A 27,093-nucleotide genomic window follows, 5' to 3' on the forward strand; every position below is an offset into this window, starting at 1 on the left:
TTTTTAAACTTTATCAAATTTGCTTCTAGAGTTTGGAATTGTTATTTTAAAAAAATCAAGGAGTAAAAAAATCTTTCTAAAATGGAACCCACCTTATTCCCTACAAAACACTGTTCTTAATGAATGCCCGTGTAAGAGCTCATTATGCTGCATGATATAAAAATCTGTAGTTTATCCTGTTAAGCATTTTTATTTCTCCTCATTCTCTCACACAGAAACACTTCCTACACAAAGAAATCATTATCTTTATAAAGACAGTGTTAGTCAGTACACATGCACAGTGCAGAAAAACGTGCACTGTTAAAATACACTGAAGTACTTAAAGTAGGTTTTTAGGACGCTTGGGTTAATTCTCATTATTTGTACGTGAACACAAACAAAAACCCCTTCACACCAGGCCGTGATATGGCTGATGTGGCTGTCCGCAGAAGTAGGTGGACTTTGATCCAGTGCAGCTCCAGCTGTTTCAGACTCCTACAGAGCTATTGACACACCTGAGCACTGAGTACACTCACCTCAGCAGAGACATTCAGGAAACCATCATGACATATCACGAGTTTCACGACAAGATCACAACATGATGATGATTTTTTAAGTGTTTTTGTTTTGAGACTATATTCTCAACTGGACAACTGAACTAATTTCTCTATAGAAAAAGAATAACACCTAGATAGAAGAACACCTTTGTCCTAATGACCATTTCAGACAGAGTACACTTCCCAGCAAGATACTTACATGGATGGATGAATAGATGGATACTTGGATGGATGGATAGATAGCTGTATATTTGGATGGATGCATGGATGGATACTTGGATGGATACTTGGATAGATGAATGGATAGACAGATGGATGGATAGTTGTATACCTGGATGGCTAGATGGGTGGATTCTTGGATAAATGGATAGATGTATGGATGTTAGGGTGGATGGATGGATGGATAATTGGATGGGTGGATATTTGGATCATGTTGGCAACAGATTCATGGATGGATGGATGGATGGATGGATGGATGGATGGATAGTTCAACAAGTAATACCTTGACTTAGTTTAATTGGTTCTGTGACCGAGCTCGTAACTCAATTTGCTTGTATATCAAATTAAATTTCTCCATTAAAATGAATTGAAATGCTATTAATCCGTTCCATCCCCCCAAAAACCACACCCATTTTTTTTGTTACGTGTTTTTTTAAATAAGAAAAATGTACTTTATAAATAACAAATAATGTATACAAAAAATAATAATACATAATAAAAGAGAATGTAAAGAAATAAACGACGAAGACGAAAGATGAAGATGCTGGCGGAGGGGGAGGAGATTGGCGGAGGAGGGTGGCGGAGTTTTTCATTTCGTGCTCTATCGCTTACCTTAACTTACTCGCTACACACTTAATGCTACAATTAATTGCTAAATTTAACTTACACACTATGCTACACTTTATCGCTAAACTTAATTGCTACTTTTTTTGTTTGTTTTAATTTTTTTTTTCACTTCACTTAATCTTCTTCTTCACTGACTTCTGCCTTTTTCTCCACACTTTCCTCGCTTTCACTTTAAGGGTGTTTCAATAAAAACCTGTCCAAGGAGGTTTGTTTCTTCCTCCCTTTAAAAATGTTTGGAAAATGATTGAGGAAGTGTCGTTACACAGCGCCAACGCACGACCTGGAGAGATAACCACGTGAACTGACCACTCGCTGGGCTACCGAGTGGCGGGTGGAGTAAGCTCGCTCGCTCGTAACTCAGATCTCGGCTCGTATCTTAAAGCAAAAAATCAACCGAGCGACGGCTCGTATCTCGGAAAACTCGTAAGTTGATTCACTCGTAAGTCAAGGTTTCACTGTACTTGGATGGATGGATAGTTCTATACTTGGATGGATGGATAGATGGATGGATGAATACTTGTATAGAAGGATGGATGGATGAATACTTGGTTAGATGGATGGATGTATGGATGGATGGATAGAGGGATTGATGGATGGATAGTTGTATACTTGGATGGATAGATGGGTAGATTCTTGGATAGATGGATGTTAGGATGAATGGATAGATGCTTGGATAGATGGATTGATCTTTGGATAGATGGATAGATACTTCAATGGATGGATAGATAATTGGATGGATGGATGGATGGATGGATGGATGGATTGATGGATGGATGGATGGATGGATAGTTGTATACTTGGACGGATAGATGGGTAGATTCTTGGATAGATGGATGAATGGATGTTAGGATGAATGGATGGATGCTTGGATAGATGGATTGATATTTGGATAGATGGATGGATGGATGGATGGATGGATGGATAACTGTTCATGGATGGATGGATGGATGGATGAATACTTGGAAAGATTGATGAATGAATGAATAGATGGATGGATATATGGAATCACAGAAATTGACACAAACTCATACAGACTCTGATATTCTGCGGATCTTGTAATGTTTCTAAATGGCTGCAGATTTTTACACAGATTTAGACGGAGATGTGTCACCTGACTTCCTCACAATACATTCCACCAAAAGCACTCTTTCATTCATGTGTACATGAGCACATGCTCACGGAAAATCATTACATGTGTGACGTTAAATGGAGAATCCTGTGGGTTTTTCCACGTAGTTTTCTTTTTAAGTAGTTCAGTACAGGGGTAGGTGGCAGGTACATGGCCAGTACCTTTAAATACTGAATACAGTATGTTGTGTTGCATTTTACATTTTTATTGAACATTTTCAAAGTCAGAGCTTTGTGTTTTCTTTATTTTTTTTATTATGCCTTATTTTCAGTTGCTTTTCTATGTGTTATATATTCAGGAAGCCACTTCTAACTATTTTCAGCACCACTGTGTATAGTATTACAAGATATTTTTATTGTTTATGAACTAGAATCATCATATCTCCCACCTGAGTGGGCCACTCACTAACCACAACACAGGTCAGAGGTCAGAGTACTGCCCTTGGGCTGGTTCTCAAATGTTTGTCTCTGTTCAGCTGCTCTCTATTGTACAAGGCTTCCCCAGGGCCTGTCTCTTTCTCTTCAGGAATACAAACAGCACAGCCATTACACACAGCTCAAGACTTCTTGGCTAAGGCACACTGTCCCAAAAAACCCAGAATAATGTCTGGGTTTGGCAGCATTCTGACAGCTGCCAGGATGCAGTGAGAGCTGTTATTATCTGTTTTGCAAATAAATAGGTTGGTTTTACTGTGCTGTGTCTTAGTAGTAATCAGGGCAGGCCCATCTATTAGGGATTATACGTGATTGCTCGTCTTGTGGCTGATTTCCCTGACAGATTTTTATTAATCTACTTAACTCAAAGATCTTCATTTTTAAATAGATATACACCGATCAGGCATAACTTTATGACCACCTGTCTAATATTGTGTTGGTCCCCCTTTTGCTACCAAAACAGCCCTGACCCATCATGCACTGTGTATTCTGACCCCTTTCTATCAGAACCAGCATTAACTTCTTCAGCAATTTGAGTAACAGTAGCTCGTCTGTTGGATCGGATCACTTGGGCCAGCCTTCACTCCCCACGTGCATCAGTGAGCCTTGGCCGTCCATGACCCTGTCTCCGGTTCACCACTGTTCCTTCCTTGGACCACTTTTGATAGATCCTGACCACTACAGACTGGGAACACCCCACAAGAGCTGCAGTTTTGGAGAGGCTCTGATCCAGTGGTCTAGCCATCACAATTTGGTCCTTCATCAAACTCAAAGCTCAAATCCTTATGCTTGTCCATTTTTCCTGCTTCTAACATCAACTTTGAGGACAAAATGTTCACTTGCTGCCTAATATATCCCACCCACTAACAGGTGCCATGATGAGGAGATCATCAGTCTTATTCACTTCACCTGGCCCTGTTCACAGTGTTATAGCTGATTGGTGTATACACTGGTCAATGTGAGGTCAGTTATTTAATTTTAAAAAACATCAAAGGAATAAGAGCTCAAAAAAATTGCATGGAGCTCAATACAGAGTTATAGATAGGTGTAAGGTGTTTTGCTTTTGGTGCATAAATGTGATCTGGCTAACTGAATATCTAAAGCCAGCCAGTTAAATGGATTCTTGGATAGAGAGATAGAAGAAGTGAGAGTCTTTGTCACAGCTACATTGACAGTGAGAGAGGTCTTGCACACACGGGTGTGGGAATTTTGACAATCATGAACATCACGATCCAGGCTCTGAACATTTCAGCAGTGTGAGCGTCTGGGACTTTTGGTGATGTTTGTTCATCCACAACGGGAAAACAGTCCAATCAGTTAAAATGCAGCTTGAATAGGACAGCCTGAATTGAATGGCTGTAGCTTAAGACGTTTAGGAGTGTAACTGAGTCTAACTGAGTCTAAAGTCAGAACAGGCTAAGGATGTCTGGTGAGATTGGTGTAGGAAGAATATAAGCTCAGGGAATCAAGTTTAGAATTTATTTTCTGTGATAATAATAATAATAATAATAATAAGCTTTAACAGCAGAACAGAATATTGGTTTTGTCAGTAAGTAATTATAAAGAGCAACTCCAAAATCTCATGTAACATGAAACATGGATTTTGATCATTTCTGACATCATGTTGGTAACAGATTCTTGGATGGATGGATGGATGGATGGATAGTGGTATACTTGGATGGATGGATACTTGGATGGATGTTAGGATGGATGGATGGATGGATAGTTGTATACTTGGATGAATGGATATTTGGATATTTGTTTGGATAGATAGGTGGATTCTTGGATAGATGGATGGATGTTAGGATGGATGGATGAATAATTGAATAGATGGATGGATAGATAGTTGTATATTTGGATGAATGGATGAATACTGGATAGATGGATGTACAGAGGGATGGATGGATGGATATATAGGTAGATAATTGTATACAAGATAGATGGATGCTTGGACATCATGTTGGTAACAGAATTTAACCAAACAGTTCAGATCTGGCTTTAGACATGAATGACACACGATGATGTCATCTGGTTGCAGTAAGGCGTAATCGATTTACACACCAAGTCAAAATAACTCTCTCTACTTTAACAAACATACTGGTCAATTTAACACAATCCACACTCCTTAAGGCTGTTTTGGTGCTTAGTTGGAGTGAGATTAGGTGAATGTAACCACATCAAATGATATACACTATTTACATTCTCATCACTGAGCTTTCATGTCCTGTGTTTGGAGAAATTTTCTTCTGGAAGAAACCACTCCTGACAGGATAGAAATGTTTCATCGTAGATGATCAGCCAGAAGAACTTGATTTGAGGTGACCACCTTCTTTACTGTTCAGGAAGTATTTAGAAAACACTGGACTTGTGTTTATTCACTGTGCACTTTTCAGTGCACTTTCAAAAACCCAAACAACAGCACAACAACAGGAAACGGGTCCATCCCAGCCTCACAGCTCTCGGTCGATCAGGTTCAAGTTCATGCTCCTTGGAGTATGTGTGTGTGTGCTTGTGTAGTGTGTCTCACAAGCTCTGCCAAGTGGTATCACACTTTCTCTCTCTCTCTCGCTAGCAAGCTACGGAAAAACTGAAAGCAAGTAATAAGACACAGGTGAGAATCAGCATGTGTGGTGGAGCCATTGGAGCAGGGTGTGCTTAGAACAGGGGGAAAGTGGTGCATCATTAAGTAGTATAATAGGCTGAGGACTGTGCACTTGATGACCAGACAGTCCTCCCGGATTGTGCTGAACAGTACCTGGCACACAAACACTCCCCAGTCCTCTGTCCTACATGTCAGTCTGCAGAACAGAATGGAGAGAAAAATCAGGAGCATGCACCCATGATGGATGTTCATGATGTGTTGAAATATCTCTGGCGCCCAAACAAGTGAAACGGAAGGGTTATAATTTGGTGTTACACAAACTGAATGGAAAAGGCCATTTTTTCTTCAGATATTAGAGTCAGCGGAATCTGGCAGTACCTCTTAGTTAAGTCTGTTGTCAAATAAAGTGAGCTGGCATAAACGATCAAGCAGTTCATCAATGTGTAGCATCAGATATGTGTCAAATTTAGTACTTTGTCTTCAGCACCACCAGGATGCTCCAGTCAGTGTGTTACTCCTTGATTACTCCAATGTTGAGCATAGCTTTAAGTTTCCGATAACCAGTAACACTGTGGTGCTCTATGAGGTCTGTATGACCACATTCCTCTTGTGACCTGGCAACTGGTGCTTGCTGGGATGGGAAGAGGTGGTTTTCACAACAGCCCATGGTGAATTGGGCTTCACTTTTTAGATTTATCACTGGTCACAGCTAATCCCTCTCTGGAACCACAGGTACCACATCTATCTAACGTTTCAGGAGATTGTGGTGGTCTATTTGGAGTGCATCACCTCTATCCTTTTGCCTCATCTCATAGATGACTTCACTGATTTTCGATGTGACTGTAAAGGATACTTGCCAATTTGCAGGTAATTTTAGTCCTCGATGTGGTTTAGTAAAATGAGTACTTTATCTAATGGTGGAAATTCCCTGAGTCATGTACCCTTTATCATGTAGCTGGAACTGCCATTCTAAGCCTGATGCAAGTAGGATTCCCCTGTGTTAGGCAAGTTGTGAAGTGTTGCTCTCAGGTCCAGAATGCACTGAAAGAAGGTCTGTCCTCCTAGTTTTACTTGTAGACATCCTGGTGCTTCAACATTCATGCATTTTCCAAATGCCCTGCATTAAAATGGGCTTTGATGGATGTTGTTCTGGTTACACCTTGAGTTCACCAGGGCTTTATGTGTACTTTTTGTATACTCACTAACACAAGGTACATTCCTGCTCGATCAAGGAGGCCTGTGGCTAGTCAGGGTCAATCTTTCAGCTTCCATGAAGGAACATTGGTTCTGTAAATGGCAGGCTTGCCTCATCATGCCTAGAAACCTGGTTTGTGGCAGTCTTGTTGGGTGTGGAAGGTTCTACCTGCATATAGAGAGAAGGAGTTGGTGAGACAACTAAGGTGAAGGAAAGTGGTGCGGTGAGGGGGAGGGTAAAACGGGGAGGAAACCAGGGAAGCCAAGATCAGGAAGAAGGTTGGTGGCTCTGGACCCACTCTTCAGTTCTTTTCAGGAGTCTGACTATTTGCTCCAGTACCACAAACTTGATCGCATCCCACGCTTCTGCTCTCAGCTAAAGATGGTAGGAGTCCTTCAGCTGCTGTGAATAAGTAAACGGCTTTCCAAACCCTAGTGAGTGAGGGAGTAGTGGTGACCATAAGCATTGGTTATACTCTTCAGGTGTCTGGCCACTGTCCTGTAGAACCGCCCACTTTATGCTGGAATACTCAGAACATGTTCATGCCAGCTGTTCAGTGGCAAGTCGGGCTTCCTCCACTAGCAAGGATAGGAATGGCATTCTGGCTATCCCTATTCAGAAGCTCAGATGAGCTCCAAGAAATGCCAGGATCCAGGACCAGGATGATCCATGGAGGCCATCTTGGTGTGCATCTCGTGTGGCACTTTGACAGAAGACACAGCTGGAGATCTGGTGGGCTTTTGGAGTGCCTGGCAGCTCTCAGTCTGTGTGAGGGCTTTGAAGCACATCTGCTGCTCGAAAACAAATAAGAGACACAAATTGTAGATCGTTCATGATGAGACAGGTGAGAATCACACATTATCTGCTGGTAGCATGCCCCCACTGCCACTGATGATCGTTGCTGGTTAAGGGTAAAATGCTGCTGATGGGAATCATTTTAATTTCTGGGGACAGACTCTTAGTCAGTCTGTCTGTCTGTCTGTCTGTCAGAATATCAGTCTATCCATCCATCCAGCCCTTTCTCAATCTTGCATTTAACTTAGATCAGAGGTGGGAGATTGAAATTACGTAGTTTTCAATTTGTACATTGAAAGCTGCAAAGTAGGAAGAAGCATGGACACCTGCATGTTTATCTTTTGTTAGCGACAAGCTAGCCAGATAACTGTAATGAGTGAAGTGTGTGATGAGTTTTCCTCCATGAACATTAAACTGTATAGTCAGAGATTTAACAAACAAATATGTCTGTGTTGATTGAGCTAAAGTAAATACATGCATATACACTCCAACTCATTTACAGGTAAGAAGTGCTGTTGTTTAGCGTTCACTCTGTGATCTGCCATGTTGATGTAATGTCACTTGTTAAAGTTTTGGGGAAACCATTTTGAGTTGGCAAGTAGGAATTTTGAGTTGAGGAGATGTTTTCTTTGTTTTTATAAACTTGGAGTCCCAAGTTACAAGCTTTAGTTGAATGTAGAATAACTGCCTGTCTTACAGTGTGTATTATAAATAATGTAACATGTAGTGACTTTTAATGAGAAATCATTAGCCTTTATGCTGTTTGTGGGTGTATGTGTTCACTGTGTGTTTAACTAATTTTTACAACTTTGAACTTGTAGGTACTGGGGGACCAGTTGTACAGTGAGTAGAAAGGATAGCCACCCATACCCCAACGCCTTCAAAGCCATGCACAGCAAGAACCGTAAGTGCAGCCGTACCACTCCTCATGGGTACTCTGTTTCTGTCTCTTTGAATACAGCATCAATTCATTTGCTGATATTTGCAAATGCTGACTGGGCACTTTTTTAGGAACACTATACTAACACTGGATGGAGATACCTCTTTTCCAGCCTCAATTCTACATGGTGTGGATGACAAGGTGTTGAAGACATTCCATTGAAATTGGAAGTCTATGTTGACTTGAGTACATCACACAATTGCTGCAGATTTGTCAGTTGCACATTTTCATGTTGTGAATCTCTCATTCTAACACATACCACAAGGTGCACTGTTGGCTTCAGTTCTGGTGACTGGTCAGCACCAATCCTCAGATATTTAGTATTCACTATAGTTGGCTGGTATTAATGGGCCCAATGTGAGCCAAGAAAACATTCCCCGCTGTTAAACCGCACCAGCAGCTTAAACTTGACACTGCATGATATCCATGGTCCATGGATTAATGCAGCTGATGTCAAATTGTAAACCTACCATTTTTTTTCCACACCAGAAACCGAGATCAGACCAGGTGACATCTCTTCTAGTCTACAGCTTTTTCATCAGCAAGGTCTGGATAGTTTTTGATTTTTGTAAGATTCTGTGAAAACCCCAGTCCATCTGTCACACCATAGTCAATCTCACTAAGATCACATATTTCCCCCCGTTTTGATGTTTGATGTGCAGTGCACTGCTGCCATATGATTGGATGATTTTTGCATGAACTGTGCAGGTGTACAGGTGTTCCTAATAAATTGTATATTGTAGGGATACAGATACAATCCCCTCTGAAAGTATTTGAAATGGCAAGGCCAATTATTTTGTTTCTTTGCTTTACACTGAAGACATTTAGGTTTGAGATCAGAATATGGATAATGACGTTTAACATTCATCTCATAGGATTTACAGAATCTTTGGTATGTAGTTATGTTTCTCATTCTTTGTCCGATAAAGTAACTGAAAGGCTGCCTGAGAAGTCAAGCACTTAATGGTTCTGGTATAGTTATGGTGACATCATCTTCATTTTTTTTTATTCTTATGCAGTATCCTCTATCTACACATATATGTTCTACAGAGAGGAGACACGGTTCTTCAAGTGGTTCACGGGCCCCTCTGGTTCCTCTGAAGGCTAAGATGTCTCTGAGTCAGAGTGACCTCGAGCCTCTGCCATTTCGTGTGCCTCGCGACTATCCGCACTCTCGCTTCAACAAAGCCCCTCTCGCCGTCTATCCGCCCAAAGGAGCCCGAACAAAAGCCTGGTTGGTGAACCGAACCTTTCTCTAACCCTAATTCTGCTCATTCATCCTTATATGTGGTATATAGTATATTCATCTCTTCCTCTCACTGCCTTTCTGCTGTAGTGTTTCCTTACCCGTGGTGAGTCTGGAGAAGATGCCTTGTTTCAGCCGCTCAGAGGGAGCGCAAATCAAAGTCAGCTCTACTCCATCCACAGTTGGGTCGTCTCTTCCTGTCCAGTCTTCATCCTCTGCGTCTTTCTCGCCATCCTCCTCTTCCCTAAAGTCCACCCATGCATCACCAGCATCTTGCAGGAATCAGGAAAAGCTTGTGAATGGTCGGGGCAGCGTAACCCCGCGCTCCACCACACCCCCGTTATTGACTGACAGGCGGCCGAGCCCGTCACGGTCGTCTCCCTTGGACAAGCGGCTCACCATGTCTCCCTCCTCACAGGAAAAAAGACCTGCTACATCTCCTTCTCTGTCCTCAGTGGACAGGAGACCTGCTGTCTCACCGTCTTCGACCGAGCGAAAGCATCTGAACGGAGCAAAGAGCAGCAGTCATAGGAGAGTTTCAGGTTAGAAGATTAGCTTATTTACCCCACATAGTGTTTTTGCTTCATATGTATTTATTTTTACATTTACATTACTGGTGTTTGGCAGACGACCTCATCCAGACCGACTTACAATTTATCTCATTTTATACAACCGAGCTATTGAGGCTTAAGCGCCTTGTTCAGAGACCCAGCAGTGGTAGCTTGGTGGACCTGGGATTTGAACTGACAACCTTCTGATCAGTAATCCAAGACCTTAACCACTAAGTTACCACATCCCATTATTTACAGTAGTTCCGCTTTATTAATTGTCTCATAATAAATCTGTATAGAACAATCTGAAAGTCAGCTTAGTCAGTTAGAGTGAAACTGTGTTGCTAATAGATCATAATTGGTGAAGTTTTGTTGTAGGAAACAGCCCTCCCAGCTCTGTGCCTCTGCCTGAGCTCTGGGAGTTAGCAGGGAGAATGCTGTGCTGGTAGACAGGCTCCAGCTTATGACTTGTTGGATGAGACAGCTCTTCCTCTCCATATGTTGTTTGTGCAGGCCCTGGCCTCACCCCAGGCCTGATTTATGCAGTGTTATTAACCAGCCCCAGCTGCTTGTGAAATATGCTCCTTATAAACCCACAACTGCTCCTTCTTACTGGCCTCTATTCATCAAAGTTACATGTGGTCAAATGAGTATGAAATGTGCTGGATTTGCAGTTGAATCACCAAAAATCAGTATCAGTAACTTAAATAACTATCATATGTACAGTAAATAGAGTAATGCTAAAAATTTATAGCCAAAAGATCCAAGCACACTTCATGGGCAATGCCCCCAAGTGGCCAGTTCTTGCCTTGTTTTAGAACAGTAAAGAACAGTAAAGTTAGATGCCCTCTAAATGCTGCTTGATCAGTGCCATCCATGTATATTCAGGTAATCCTGAAACTGAGTCACATGTTACGTAGGTATACAATATCTAAATCTGGTGTTGTATGCATATGATGTGAATAAGATGCTAGTGGATTGAAGATTGTTTCCACTCACCTGATTTGATATCATACTCCAGTTTAATGAATCTGACTAATATCTCTGTTGTGTTCAGACACAACTTTGATGAAAATGAGCTGCTGCCCTTCAGAACCAAGAGTAGGCTTCATTGCTCACTTTAGTAAACGAGAGATCAGTAAACAAGAGATCCATTAACGAGAGATCGGTCAACGAGAAATCTGTTAACAAAAGATCAGTAAACGAGAAATCCGTTAACGAGAGATCGGTAAAGGAGAGATCTGTTACTGCGAGATCCGTTAATGAGAGATCTGTTAATGATAGATCCGTTAATGAGAGATCCGTTGATGATAGATCCATTAATAAGAGATCCATTAATGAGAGATCCGTTAATGAGAGATCTGTTAATGAGAGATCCTTTACTTAGAGATCTGTTAATGAGAGATCCTTTACTGAGAGATTGTTTAATGAGAGATCTGTTAATGAGAGATCTGTTAATGAGAGATACGTTAATGAGAGATCTGTTAATGATAGATCCTTTAATGAGAGCTCTGTTAATGAGAGATCTGTTAATGATAGATCCGTTAATAAGAGATCTGTTAATGATAGATCCGTTAATGAGAGATCTGTTAATGATAGATCCGTTAATGAGAGATCTTTTAATGAGAGATTGTTTAATGAGAGATTGTTTAATGAGGGATCTGTTAATGATAGATCTGTTAATGAGAGATTGTTTAATGAGAGATCTGTTAATGATAGATCTGTTAATGAGAGATTGTTTAATGAGAGATCTGTTAATGAGAGATCTGTTAATGATAGATCTGTTAATGATAGGTCTGTTAATGAGAGATCTGTTAATTATAGATCTGTTAATGAGAGATTGTTTAATGAGAGATCTGTTAATGAGAGATACGTTAATGAGAGATCTGTTAATGATAGATCCTTTAATGAGAGATCTGTTAATGATAGATCCGTTAATAAGAGATCTGTTAATGATAGATCCGTTAATGAGAGATCTGTTAATGATAGATCCGTTAATGAGAGATCTTTTAATGATAGATCTGTTAATGAGAGATTGTTTAATGAGGGATCTGTTAATGATAGATCTGTTAATGAGAGATTGTTTAATGAGAGATCTGTTAATGATAGATCTGTTAATGAGAGATTGTTTAATGAGAGATCTGTTAATGAGAGATCTGTTAATGAGAGATCTGTTAATGAGAGATACGTTAATGAGAGATCTGTTAATGATAGATCCTTTAATGAGAGCTCTGTTAATGAGAGATCTGTTAATGATAGATCCGTTAATGAGAGATCTGTTAATGATAGATCCGTTAATGAGAGATCTGTTAATGATAGATCCGTTAATGAGAGATCTTTTAATGATAGATCTGTTAATGAGAGATTGTTTAATGAGGGATCTGTTAATGATAGATCTGTTAATGATAGGTCTGTTAATGAGAGATCCTTTACTGAGAGATCTGTTAATGATAGATCCGTTAATGAGAGATCTGTTAATGATAAATCCTTTAATGAGAGATCTGTTAATGATAGATCTGTTAATGATAGGTCTGTTAATGAGAGATCCTTTACTGAGAGATCTGTTAATGAGAGATTGTTTAATGAGAGATCTGTTAATGATAGATCTGTTAATGATAGGTCTGTTAATGAGAGATCCTTTACTGAGAGATCTGTTAATGATAGATCCGTTAATGAGAGATCTGTTAATGATAAATCCTTTAATGATAGATCTGTTAATGATAGGTCTGTTAATGATAGGTCTGTTAATGAGAGATCCGTTAATGAGAGATCTGTTAATGATAGATCCGTTAATGAGAGATCTGTTAATGATAGATCCGTTAATGAGAGATCTGTTAATGATAGATCCTTTAATGAGAGATCTGTTAACGATAGATCCTTTAATGAGAAATCTGTTAATGATAGATCCGTTAATGAGAGATCTGTTAATGATAGATCCTTTAATGAGAGATCTGTTAATGATAGATCCTTTAATGAGAGATCCATTAATGAGAGATCCGTTAATGAGAGATCCGTTAATGAGAGATCCGTTAATGAGAGATCCGTTAATGAGAGATCCATTAATGAGAGATCTGTTAATGAGAGATCTGTTAATGAGCGATTGTGTAACGAGAGATTAGTAAATGAGAGATCAGTTAAGGGCTTTTGTGTGTACAGGGAGTTGTGTATAGGAGATCATTTCTCTTCCATCTTAAATTTTGAGGTTTAATAACATCCGATAACATTTAAATGATCACATTTGTTGCTTTTATATCAGGTCGAGTCTATGATCCGAATAAACACTGTGGAGTCCTAGATCCAGAGAGCCAGCGGCCTTGCACTCGGTCTCTTACGTGCAAGGTTAGTCACATGTTTCAGTCAAATACTCAATGTTTTAATCATCTTGGACAAGATTTCTGGCTAGCTAAAGATACTGTTGTGTACGCAGACCCACTCTTTGACTCATCGTCGTACAGTCCCAGGTCGGAAGAAGGACTTCGATATTCTTCTGGCTGAGCATAAGAACCGGGCTAAGGAGAAAGACGCAGGGCAAAAGAGGGACGCAGCGAGTGGCCAGGCAGCTCAGTCGACCCAGCCCCTCAGTCCTCCTTCCAGCACACCTTCAGTCTGTCACAACGGCAAGACCACTCCTACTCTCAAGCTGCGTCTGGCCAGCACACACATACAGAGGTACAAACTAAATGACCTAAGAGAAAAACTCACTGAAACACTGTACTGGTGAGTGTGGACTGGACTTAGAGCTAATTCCAGAGAGCAGTTTGGAGCTAGAGCTAACTCCAGAGCAAATAAATAACACACGATATGAGGGATACGTTGATCTTAATTAAATAAGGAAAATAAATAGTGCAGTGTTGTTGCAAATTACCGCCTCTTAAAATATTGACACTCACAAATTATCATTTGATGAATATAATTAATAAAACAGCACTGAGGCTGTGTTTGTAATGTCAAACAAGGTTGGAGACACATGTAGATGATTTTGAACTTTTTTATATGTTTTAGGTTTGTGCATGTAGACTTCCTGCTGCACTTCAACAATTTTAACTCCCTGGCAAAGACAACCAGGTTTTAGTATAAATTATACTTAATCTGGATTAATTCATCTTAATAGAACAGAATTAATCAATGATCCAGCACCATTTACAGTACAGTGTGGTCCTCAGTGGCACCGGTCATCAGGTGTAATATATTAGGAAGCACGTGAACAGTCAGGTTTGACTAGTTGATGTGTTGGAAGCAGGAATAATGGTGTAGAGTAAGGATCTGAGTGACTTAGACAAGAGCCCAGTAGTAATGGCTAGACGACTGGGTCAGTGCATCTCCAAAACAGCAGTCTCTCTGGTGTGTCCAGCAGGCAAAGCCAAAGTGGCATCTAGGTTTCTTATATCTAATTCTGCATTCGACTTAACATGTAATTTCTGACCGCAGACTAGGAAACAAAACAAAGAAAACCACTCCCTCACCTCAGAATCCCTGCCCAGTAAATCAGCACTGTCTCCTTAACCCCAAGTTAAGCATCAAATCAACATGGCTGCTCACAACAGGAACAGTGAACAAAGAACCAGTTCTTACCTTTAAATAAATTATAGTGTACATACAAGCATTAGCTTTAGATCAATCAGCATACAGACATAATGGATTTTCTAATTAAATGTGCAACACTTTCGTAGCTCAAATAAATGGAGATATAAAATTATATAGTTCTGACTTCACACTTCCGAGGTTAATCAAATGCTGCAAAGGATCGAAGTCTTTAAATAGGCTTTAATACGTGTAAGCAGTGCTAGAGTCTTCCTGCTGTTGTGCTTTGTAATTACATCCTGAATTTACTGTGCTGATCCTAACCTAACACTTCATCAGTATCTATTCTGAACTGATTAATCATTACACTTCAATCAATATCCCTACAGACAAATAAAACCAGCTCTGACTAATGTTCATGTGGGCCACAGATGGAGAACTGCTCTTACTGAGGACTCGAAGATCTCACCTACACTATATGAAAAACATTTTGTTATTTATTTACACTGTATGGCCAAATGTTTGTGACCAACACACCCATATTTGCTTGTTGAACAAACCATTCCTGATTTATTTCCCATGTGTTTGCTGTTATAATGAGCTCCAGTCTTCTGAGAAGTCTTTCCACTAGATGTTGGAGCGTGTCTGTGGGGATTAGTGATCATTCAGCTACAAGAGCATTAGTGAGATCAGACACTGATAAGAGTGAGGAGGTCTGGGGTTCAGTCGGTGTTCCAGTTCATCCCAAAGGTGTTCAGTGGGGTTGAGTCCAGTTCTTCTACTCCAACATTAACACACCATGTCTTCATGGAGCTCAGGGGCTTTGTGCACAGGGGCATTGTCATGCTGGAACAGGGTTTGAGTCTCTTAGTTCCAGTGAAGGGAAATTTTAACGCTACTGCATACAAGTATGTGCTTCAGACTTTGTAGTAACAGTTTGGGAAAGAAGTGTATAATATTATTATAGTGTAATTTTTTATTAGAAATCTCTTTTTCTGATTTTAAATCTCACTTCTCTCATTCTTTTATCAACCACTCTGATACATCATACCGGTGCCTTCCTGTTTTCTTCTTCTTCTGTTTCTATTTCTTCTCTTTTTTTATTATACTTACTTACTTCTTTTATATCTCAGAGGTTCTGGTGGTGGGGGTGCAGTGGTGCTCAGTTCCACAACTCTTCCTGCCACTGATACAATACCCAGCTGCCAGAGATACGGTGGTGATGTTCATGAATCCAGCGATGAGGCGGAAGCTGAGTTTGCTGAGGAACTGGAGAAAACGTCATGTCATTACTCCTCTTACCACCCACGACCCATTAGTGTAAGAACAACAGGACCGCCATTAGAAATCCTCAGAGTTCCAGTGTAAATTGATTTGATGTGAACCTCAGTAGTTTATATAGTAGTGCCTAAAGCAGCAGGCCAGGAGTACAGCTTTATCCAGAGTAAGCGCTGGGCCAAAGTGGTTTATATTATATTATATTATATTATATTATATTATATTATATTATATTATATTATATTATATTATATTATATTATATTATATTATATTATATTATATTATATTATATTATATTATATTATATTATATTATATTATATTATATTATATTATATTATATTATATTATCAGTAGGACTATTTTAAATAGATTTGTGTAAATGTAAATAAGTTTGAAAAAATCAACTGTATAACATACACTTACAATCTGCACAATAGTGCAATTATCTAACCAGCCAATCATGTGACAGCAGCACAGTGCAGACGCAGGTCCAGAGCTTCAGTTAATGTTCACATCTAACATCAGAATGAAGAGAAAGTCTGATCTCTGTAACTTAAACTCTGGCATAGATGTTGGTACCAGATGGGCTGGTTTGAGTATTTTAGAAACTGCTGATCTCCTGGGATTTACACACACAACAGTCTGTAGATTTTACACAGAATGGTGTGAAAAAACAAAAACCACTGAGTGAGAGACAGTTCTGTGGGTGGAAATGGGTAGATTGGTCACAGCTTCCAGGGAGGATGTAATAACTCATTTAATCACTCTTTACACTCGCGGTGAGCAGGAAAGCATCTCAGCACAAAACATCCAAAGGTGGATGAGCTACAACAGCAGAACATTGGGTTCCACTCCTCATAAATCTGAAGCTGTCACATCACAGACTCATTAAAAAAATCACCTGGTCCTGTCTTCACTTCACTGTCCAGTTTAAATGAGTCTGTGCTCATGATAGACTCTGACTCTTGTTCTCGGCTGTCAGGGGTGAAGCCTGATGTAGACTTCTGCTGTTGTAGTTCATCCACTGTAAGGTTTGATGAGTTGTGTGTATGCTGAGATGCTTTTCTGCTCACCGCACTTGTAATTAAGTGATTAAAATAAAATAAGACAAGAGAGGAAATTCATGGTGTTATTTTACATGGTATTATGTTAATGTACATATTGTAAATGTTGTGAAATTGGGATAGTTCATATAATAGCACAGTGATACTGGGAGTGTTCTTTGTGTCAGCTCTGCTCCCTACTGAATTCCTATAGACGGTGGATCTATCTCTGAAATCCTCAAACCAGCCCATCTGCTACCAACAACCATGCCACAGTTAAAGCCACAATGATCAGACTTTTTTGTTTGATATGAACATTAACTCAAGCTTTTGACCTGCATCTTCATGAGCTTATGCTTTGTGCTGCTGCCACATGACTGGCAGATAGATAACTGTAGACAGTGTGTGTAGAACTATATCATGAGAGCACAAATAAATGCAACACAACCTATTAGGACATGAAGCTGTTTCCATGTTCTTTACAAAGTATGCATCCTAGACTACATTTCTGACCACATGCTGTATTTGTTACCTAGTGAGAAACCAAAAATCAGCGAAATCTTCCTTTCTTCTGTTTGTAAGTTGTTAGCTAGCTATGTTTAATTGTTGATAGCACTTTCATAATTAACTGAGATATCTGGCAAAGCAGTGGTATGTAGACTGATAATAATAATTATAATAAAATAAAATCATAATCCAACCCATAATCCACAAACATCTTCAGACAATCTTATTTAATTCAGATCAATACAACTTTGGAAAGTTGTACAGGAGAGTCTGAGCCAAAAGCAGGTTTCTTATATCTAATACTGCATGTGAATTACCACAGAATTTCTGACCTTAGGGTAAAAGAAACAAAGAAAATGCCCCTCAGCTTGAAATTTCTACTCATGGATACCTCAGCTTCAGAGTTCAGCAAGTGATGTCAAATCAACACGGCTGCTTACAGCAGGAAGAGACAACAGCAGCTCTTCTTACCTTTAATGAGTTACACTGTATATACACAAGTATTAGCTTTAGATCCATCATCACGTGTTAAATCTATAACACTGACTCTATACGTCACTGTAAAATATTCATCACAGTTAGCTCGTGAGCTTGTTGCTAGCAAAAGACAAACATGGATGTGTCTGTTTTCCCCCAGTATCACCTATGAATAAAGTTTCTTCCCCTTCTTTGTCCTTTCTTCTGGTCAGTGGTGCGCCTTCAGCAGCCGGTTGATGGGTCAGGGTCACTACGTGTTTGACAGACACTGGGACAGGGTGAGGCTTGCGCTGCACTGCATGGTGGAGAAGCATGTCAATGCTCAGATGTGGAGGTAAGAGAACACACATGGACTGTCTTTCCAGACATCTTTTTCTGCTTCACTGTGCAGTTCTCACATGTGGAAAGGTGTTGAAACTCTGCCGTGTATAAAACGAGCGCAGTTCGGTCATGCACTGGTTGCTTGTGTAAACTAGCATGACGACAACAGACTTCAGAGCTTGTTTAGCAGAAAAGCAGTGAAACCACGACATCAGCAGATTTCCAGACATTTAAAGGAGCTTTGAGACTCCAGGTTGAATAAATGGTGTTTGTGTGATGATGTCACATGTTGTGTGTTGTAGGAAAGTCCCTCTAGCGGCAGACAGCGTGCCTAGCATGTCTGATTCATCGCCTCTGAGCATGACCCTTCTCCATAGCCCCGCTCCACAGCTTGACCCTATTTCCACGATGTCCTGCTCCACCCCTTTCTCCCAGAATGGCACCAGAATTTTCTGCCTCCAGGAATCCAAAGTGCAGCTGAATAAAACATCCAAGTCATTAAAACCCTCTGCAGAAGGGCTGTTGTTGAAAAAGCACAAGCCACCTCCAGTTGCTGAGAAGAGGAATGGGAGTGGTTACCATCTCTCAGGCCCTGCGCCCATCAGCAACGGCACAGCGGCCCTGAGCATGCGGTCCAAACCGAGCCAGCCGGGGGCAAGTCAGGGCCTGAGCAACACGGACAGATACACCAGCATCGAGCTAAACCTGCCACAGGCGCCAAAAGCCAATCACGGGGCAGTTTTGTCCCAAAGCCTGTTGCCGTGCGGATCCACAGAGGGACGCAAACGCAAAACCTCGGGCTCTGAGCGAGCTGGCAAAGTGACCAAAACAATGGTGCACAATGAAATCTTCCAGAAGAACAGCACTGCTTTGCTGTCGACAGCCGCTGAGGCGTCCCACAGCGCCCTCTCCAGACTGGTGAGCACTGAGATTTAGTGGCACGCTCATTGTAAGCACATTAGACTAGTAGTTTCCATTCTACAAGCTGTTTTTATGTTTATATTATAGATTGTGTGTCTGATACTGCTTTACTACCATATAAAAAATATCATAGTATGATAACTGGAATGGATAAATATTTCATTCTTGTACAATAAAGAACCTTGCACTAGGATGAATTCTCAAATCAGAAGGGACAGATTCATTTCCTAACTCTGCAGCTTGAGCAGTATCTCTGGCTGTAATATAAATAATCAGGGTGTTTTAATGTCCTCAGTTTATTATCATTGTCAGAGTAGCAGTAACTGTGATGTCACTTAATCTTAGGCTAATAAGATCCTGGTGGTTAACAAAGACAAAACATATTTGTCTATCATTTATGTAAATTATTTTGGACACAGTCTTGATTTCTTTATCCTTAGTCCTTACTTAGCTCTGTCAACATTTGGCTTAGTGACCATTTCCCTCTTCTCTTCTCTGCGCTAATCAGACGCCTCGCTAGTTATCCAGATGGATGTCACGAAGCTCTTTGGAGTGGAAAAATGGAAATAGAGATGTTGGACAGAGCAGACCAAAGTTTTAAATTCTACTACAGTATTTTAATTTAATGCTACACTGTGGGCTAGCCTCCTAATGTTAGAACTAGTCGAGCCAACTAGCTAATATTTGATACAAAGCTAGCTAGAAAATGGTGAAAAACAGCTCAGATGGATCACACAAGCCTTTATTGTAAATGAATTCAATATTTATCCATTTAGTCATGAACAGGATTACTGCTTCACACTCGGGTTGTACAGAAAACTGGAATATTGTGCTTTACAAATATCCTGCTGTGAAGATTTATTTGATAGCCTTGCTGTTATAGACACATAATCGATCATATAAACATAATCCAGTCCTGTGTCTTGAGGCTTATGTCTTAGCAGCGATGAATGAAGAACATTCTAGCCACACGTTGTGAACTGAGTGTTGTAGCTAGCTAGCAAAGGAAACATCTATTCCTGTTCCTCCTTTTAGCCGGCACTGACTGCAGTATCCTGTATTGTTTTTAAACCAGTTTCCTTTTCTTTTGCAAATTCCTGCCCAGTTATCTCAAGCTCTCCTCTATTACACAACAGGGAGGGTAAACACTAACCACGTCTTTTGCCCTCTTCCTCATACATGAGCTCACTGATGAGACATGGTAACACAGTTGTTATGAGGCACAGATAATGGAGATTAAGATAATGCTGTTAGAAATGTGTGACGAAAGGGACAGTGAATTGCTAACCTATCATTTTTCCAGACATGACAATGGCTAATTTAGTGAAAACAATGGCTAATTTACACAGTGAGTTAAATTTCCCTGTCATAGAACTCGCCTACCTCTACGCATAATTTGACCAAAACAGTGAAGTAATTAAGAAACGGTATACATTGCATTGTATTTAAGTTATAAAGGAACAGTTAGATGCCTTCAGCAGGATCTCAGGATGCTGTTAGGGAAAGTTTACAGTACGACATGTAGTTCAGACAAGTTACCTAATGACTCTGAGCATAAATAACAGTTAAGACACGGTCTTTATTCACTGTATTGTCACAGTACATAAATAGCAGTAATAAGCACAATAGAGTTTAATTTACAATCTACAGCTGATGATATGTTTATGATGAGCCATAATCATGACACTTCATGTGATTTCCATGGTGCTTCTGCTCTGGATATAAAAGTCTACACACTCCTGCCTTTTACACTTGCAGCTTTTCTGTGATATACAGAGATATACCAGTCATGATCGATCCACATTTACTGTTCTATAGAAACCAATAACATTCATGTAGGAAAAAACATAACAAAAGTGGGAAAAGTAAAACCTGTAATGTCAAAACTATAGACCAGTTCACACAGCCTTGTATAACGGGTCATGTTCTCAGGATGAAGCAATCAGAGTCAAGCTTATGTTTAAAAGTCATGATCATACATGTGTCATCAATGAAGTGACTCTGACTAACCCCAAATAAACATCAGCTGTTCCTGATCAGCTTGAAATTAAGGCTTTTTTCTGAAGCTGTGGTCCAAAAAGAGCTTAAAAATCCTGGACAGGATCTCATTCTTGAAAGGTATTGATCAGAGAGGGGTAGGGTACAAAAGAACTTCTGCCAAACCATGTGGCAAAATGTGTTACCTAATCAGACCAAAGTAGAACAGAGTTAATCCCAACCAAGACAGTTTATCACCCAGTAAACACCATGCCCCAGGTGAAGTATGGTGGTGGCAGCATCATGGCTTGGGGCTGTTATCTTTAACTGGGAATCCAATACCAGTCTATTTTGGCACCGAAACCTGTAGGCATCTGTTAGACAGGTGCAGGAAAAATTCAGCTTAATGACCCGAAGCACAAATCAACAATGCTTCAGTAGAAGATATTAGACTGGTCCAGTCAGAGTGAACGGAGGCTGTGGACAGCAGATCTCCTGATGGAACATTTTTGGAAGGAAAAGCATTTTTGTAAGCGAGGGTGAAATAAAATTGCTAAATCAAGATGTGTTCAAATCAGGAAGTTGTCAGAGTCTAGCCCAAAAAGCCTGAGTGCTGTATTACTCACAATATGTGCTTAGTTAAGGGGTGCACATACTTATACATCGAGATTATTGTTATTATTATTCTTTCTTCCTTTTTCATAAAATGTTTACATTTGTTTTTCCACTTGCTAGTTGTTATATCACTATATCACCATCTATAATATACTTCCTTAATCTATATCAATAATATAATAATGTACATAATAATTTAATGTTTTTTCATCTGTTTTTATTTATTTATTTATTTGAACAAGGCTATAAAGGCTTTTTCTGTTGTTTCATGTGTGTTCACAGTCCAAGGTGCATCAGTGACACTGGCTGAGGTGGAACAAGTAAAGCAGCTTCGCATCAGTGACCTTTAACCCCTCTCTCTCTCTCTCTCTTATCCACACGGTGGTGACCTTTAACCTGCCTTGGCCTGCATGCAGCGCCGTCACCCCCGTGGCCCCTGTGGAGCCCATCGCACTGTGTGTGAGGGTGTGTGCCTGAGCACCCTGACTGTTCACTGACAAAACCTCTGTGTTTAGGTACAGCAGCTAGTCGTCTACATAACAGCAGTTTAAAGAAAACATAAATCCTGCCGTTTCCTTCTGGTCACCTGTCACAGGAAGCACACGCCGACGCAGACGTGACTTTTTGTACATCGTACATCAACTCTACGTTGTTGTTTTTTTTTTCATGGCAGCATGGGAAGCATAAGATTAAAGACAAATGGTTGGATGTGATTGCGTCAGTGTGTGCTGGAAGAGCGAGGCAGGATCTTCAGACTTGACCGGATCTAAAGTGCACTTAGTGTCCTTTCATGCCTGGACTGTGCACCAGGCTGCTGAGGAGAAAAACAAAACAAAACAGACAAACAAAATAAAGCGTTTCACCAAGGGAATATTTTATAAATGCTTTTTTTTTTTTTTTGGCAAGCTGTATTTTTCTAAAGAGGGTGAATTCAGGTTTTTGAGTATTTTTGGAGTTCTTCTGTACACCAGTGTTCAGGACTCCAATCCAAGTTGGAAAGCAAACTAGCATAGTGTTCAATTTTGTATAATAATTTATCCTGCATATTAATTTTCCTAACTTACCTGGCTTCTGGCATTGCTCAAAGGTATATTTGTATGTCATTATAAAAAAATTAAGTATTATTATAATAGACACCTTATTGTTGGAAATATGAGTGCATATCTGTTTATTTTTTTTTGTTGTTGTTTTTTTTAATATTTATTATTAGTGTCTTTCAGCTCTTAGGCTTCTAGAAGCTTCCGTCTTCCCCGAGCTTCAGATGGTTCATAGAAAACAAATAACTCATTTTTCCCCTCCTTCTTCTTTGTCCTGAGTGACCTCAGCTCTTGTGTGATATTAAGAGGCGCTCAAACGCACAAAATCACAATGAGGAAAAGGCTTCTGTGATTCTCCAGAACAGATTGTTACAGCCCTGAGACACCGGAGAGGAGAATCTGAGATAAACCAGTTCTCCATAACATTTTAACATCATGTTTAAAGTGAACTTCTTCCCCGTGGTGAACTCTGACCCTGTTACATTTACACTCTGTGACGGAGTTGTTTTTGTCCCTTTTTGGTGCATATGAAAATGTTTGTGTGTAGAAACACGGCCATCTCTGTGCATTTTCCACTTTATTCCCAATTTGATTTGATTCTTTCACCATGACAGATTTTAAATGTTTAATAAGATTCATATGTATTTAGTACAAGTCTTTATATAATAATACTTTATTATTATTATTATTATTATTATTATTATTATTATTATTTAGTTCTGAACCTGTACCTGTTGTATTGTTAAGATCAGGATTTCTAGTCACCTTAAACTCACCTTTAATGTCACTCATCATCATCATCATCATCAATCTCATTTTCTTTTTCTTTGTCTACTTCGATCTCATTTTTTCTTCTTCTTCTACTTCTATCTCAGTTCTTCTTCTTCTTCTATCTCATTTCTTTTTCTATCTCATTTCTTTTTCTTCTTCTTCTTTGTCTACTTCTATCTCAGTTCATCCTCCTCTTCTTCTTCTCATTGTATTGTTAAGATCAGGATTTCTAGTTCACCTTAAACACACCTTTAGCGTCACTTAAAGCTTTGATTCTTTTTTTTCTCCCACTAAGTCACAGAAATGTTCTTTATAACATGAATGCTTTTGTGAAGAAGACAATTTGTACCAATTCCCCTGTTTTTTTTTTGCACTTTTGTCTGAACAGGAATTTAATATGTTTCTATTTATAAAGGTATAATGAGGCATCTAATGAGGAAAAGGCAGAGATATGTGTACAGTTCTGTCAGTAACAGCCAATACTGTGTAAGGACATGTGTAACTGTGTGATCCGCAATGCCATAACACAGATCCCCGCCTACCGCGCGGGGGAGGAACTCGCCCTGTATCTGTGTCGTTATTGCCCTGTTTTGCCTTGCTGCTATGCAAAACCCGCCAGAGCTCGAACCCTAACCCCGCGCAGCTCGCTCTTTTCCTTCCTGATGGTGTACCGTGTGCTTCCACAGAGGACTCAGGAGAGCGCTCAGTGAGCGAACGAGGTTCACAAAGTTCTGCAGATCTTCTTCCACACTGTGGGATGAGAGAACTGTGAGGTGAAGAGAAAGTTGTTGTCTCTGTTAGGCCAGTGCAGTGACCAGTGCTCTCACTGCCACAGGGTTCAGAGAACATTTACACAAATCAGAAGTGATTCATGAGCTGGATGATGAGGCATAGTGCTGTAACTGCTCCAGGACATCTCCAAGATCAACCTCACAGTACTGAATCCAGCTCAGAGTCAGGAGGAAGGGGGTTTCTAAAGAACGTTCTTAAGGAATGTCTGATCTTTAACTCTTTAACTGTTCCATCACCTGCTCCATCATCTTATTTCTTCTTTTAATTCTGTTTTCTAGCTCATCATCATCTTCTTCTTCTTCTTCTTCTTCTTCTTCTAGCTCATTTTCTTCTTTTCCCTTCTTAGTCTTCTTTTCTCTTCTTCTTCTTCTTCTTCTTCTTCTTCTTCTTCTTCTTCTTCTTCTTCTTTTCTCTTCTTCTTCCTCTTCTTCTTCTTCTTTTTCTCCTTCTCTTCTTCTATCTCATCTTCTTCTCTCTTCTTCTTCTTCATCATCATCTTTTTTTAGCTCATTCTTTTGCTTTTATCACTTCTTCTTCATCATCATCTTCTTCTTCTATCTCATCATATTCTTCTATTTATTTTCTTCTTCCTCTTTTTCCTGGTGTAGGCTTTGCCTTTTGCAGCAGGTTTAGCAGGACACTATTGATCTATTTATTGATATTGCACTGTCCTGTGTCTCAGACATGTCCATCACAGTGCCTGCTGAACGTTCCTCCTCTCAGTCACCCTGAGCAGCAGCAGTGCAGTGGTCCTTGCACACCGCCACAGAGACCTCCAATTTTCTTTCTCTGTAAGTGATTTTGATTAGAAATTATTCTCAGGATTAAAATATGTGAAGGACAACCAATCAGACATGTGCCACATGAGCGGGTCAGTAAAGACATCCCAGTTCATCCAGCTGCTTATCTGCATCAGTCACTGAGGTGCACAGTGGTGTCTAGAACCAAATTTTGATAGATAGATTTTCATCATTTAAATGGCATTATACTAGAAGGTGTTGATTAATTATGGCTTTTAATAATGGCTAGAAAACATCCTGCTTTTATTCCACACTCCCTGAACTGAAGCTGATGATTTTCCCACTGTGTCATGCCCTGGCTGCTGGTGCTTATGTAAGGTCAGAGTTCCTTTAAACAAAAATGTAATTTTATTCATCAGAATGTAATGTTGAAAATGACCTTTGCCCAGTTTTACAGAAAACACACACACACACACACACAGTTCTGGTGAAGCAGAAAAAAAGGAATTGTCTGAATGCTGTAGACTGCAGTTATGTTTAGTGTATCTCTCTCCCTACACTTCTCTCTCTCTCTCCCTTCCCTCCCAGTCTCTCTCTCTCTGTCTCTCTCTCTCCCTACACTTCTCTCTCTCTCTCTCTCTCTCTCTCTCTCTCTCCCTTCCCTTCTCTCCCAGTCTCTCTCTCTCTCTCCCTACCCTTCTCTCCCTATCTCTCTTTCCCTTTCTTTTTCCTTCTCTCTCTCTCTCTCTCTCTCTTGCTCCCTCGCTCTCTCCCTACCCTTCTCTCCCTATCTCTCTCTTTCCCTTTCTTTTTCCTTCTCTCTCTCTCTCTCTCTCTCTCTCTCTCTCGCTCCCTCGCTCTCTCCCTACCCTTCTCTCCCTATCTCTCTCTTTCCCTTTCTTTTTCCTTCTCTCTCTCTCTCTCTCTCTCTCTCTTGCTCCCTCTCTCCCTTCCCCTCCCTCTCTCCCTCCCTCCCTCTGGGGTGAGATTCCCGAACACATCTGAACCCAGAGGTGATGAGGAGCATATGGTGCAGCAGGAGTCAGTCCTGAGTGCTGGGTCTGAACGTGAGGAGATGTCAGCACGCTGTTGTTGGGAAGCTGAGCTCTGACCTGTTGCTTATACAGCTACTGAGAAGTCCATATGCTTTTGCACAGTGTGTGCTTATGACTACTTTGCTTTTATTTGTGAATGTCAATAGCAACAAAAGACAAGCTTTTTTTAAATAAAAAAACCCTACAATTTGATACCGAAAGCAGAATCTTCAGCGTGTCCTTTCACCTTTCTCACCCTGTGCCTTCACTACAATGACACAGTCTTGTGTATTTTCAGGTTTGAGCGTGTTTTACATTTCATCTGATCCATAAATCATTTTCAGTTACTTTATTGAGTCAGTTGAGCTTTCTTGGTCAAGCATTGGGAATGCTGCGTAGCGCTTTAGAAATATATAAAGCAGCGAGAGGAAAGCTATCATTGAGAAAACTCTAAACCTTTTGCTCTTAATGGGAAATTCCCAGCAGCCTCCTCATTGAAATCACCTAAACCCACAAAGTACACAGTTTCCAGAGAAACAGGATGTTTCTGTCAAAAGTAAGTGTGTGTGTGCGCGCGGTGCAGTAGATAGCTTTCTTACTTCAAGGTTCTCAGCTTTTATCTTGAGCTAGATTTTCTGTCTGCTGAATTCCAGCCTCACGCTGGAATTGCGTACCATTCCGGGATAGATTCCCATTCCATAGCCATCGTTCCCGGGATATACTCCAGATCCTCTGTGACCCTGACCTGATTAAAGCTGTTACTGAAAGTGAGTGAGTGTGT

General features: G+C 40.2%; 1 protein-coding gene across 10 annotated transcripts in view; it reads left to right on the top strand.

Moving 5' to 3' along the window:
- The window catches only part of atxn7l1 (ataxin 7-like 1), a 41,368-nt gene extending 14,835 nt beyond the window's left edge, over positions 1-26,533 (top strand). For 4 of the 10 annotated variants that reach the window (XM_058416843.1, XM_058416844.1, XM_058416845.1 and 1 more), the window contains 10 exons: positions 8,359-8,441; positions 8,967-9,023; positions 9,528-9,711; positions 9,814-10,265; positions 13,531-13,613; positions 13,702-13,943; positions 15,929-16,115; positions 18,317-18,438; positions 18,728-19,343; positions 22,221-26,533. In XM_058416843.1, coding sequence (XP_058272826.1) covers positions 8,426-8,441; positions 8,967-9,023; positions 9,528-9,711; positions 9,814-10,265; positions 13,531-13,613; positions 13,702-13,943; positions 15,929-16,115; positions 18,317-18,438; positions 18,728-19,343; positions 22,221-22,238 — 1,977 coding nt within the window. In that variant the 5' untranslated portion in view covers positions 8,359-8,425 and the 3' untranslated portion in view covers positions 22,239-26,533. Of the gene's footprint in view, positions 1-8,358; positions 8,442-8,966; positions 9,024-9,046; positions 9,370-9,496; positions 9,712-9,813; positions 10,266-13,530; positions 13,614-13,701; positions 13,944-15,928; positions 16,116-18,316; positions 18,439-18,727; positions 19,344-22,220 lie in introns of those variants that run through there. The other 6 variants (XM_058416847.1, XM_058416848.1, XM_058416850.1 and 3 more) reach the window with 5 other exon arrangements.
- Positions 26,534-27,093: the final 560 nt, after the last annotated feature.

This window comes from Hemibagrus wyckioides, linkage group LG19 (genome assembly GCF_019097595.1).
Source record: "Hemibagrus wyckioides isolate EC202008001 linkage group LG19, SWU_Hwy_1.0, whole genome shotgun sequence".
NCBI lineage: Eukaryota > Metazoa > Chordata > Actinopteri > Siluriformes > Bagridae > Hemibagrus > Hemibagrus wyckioides.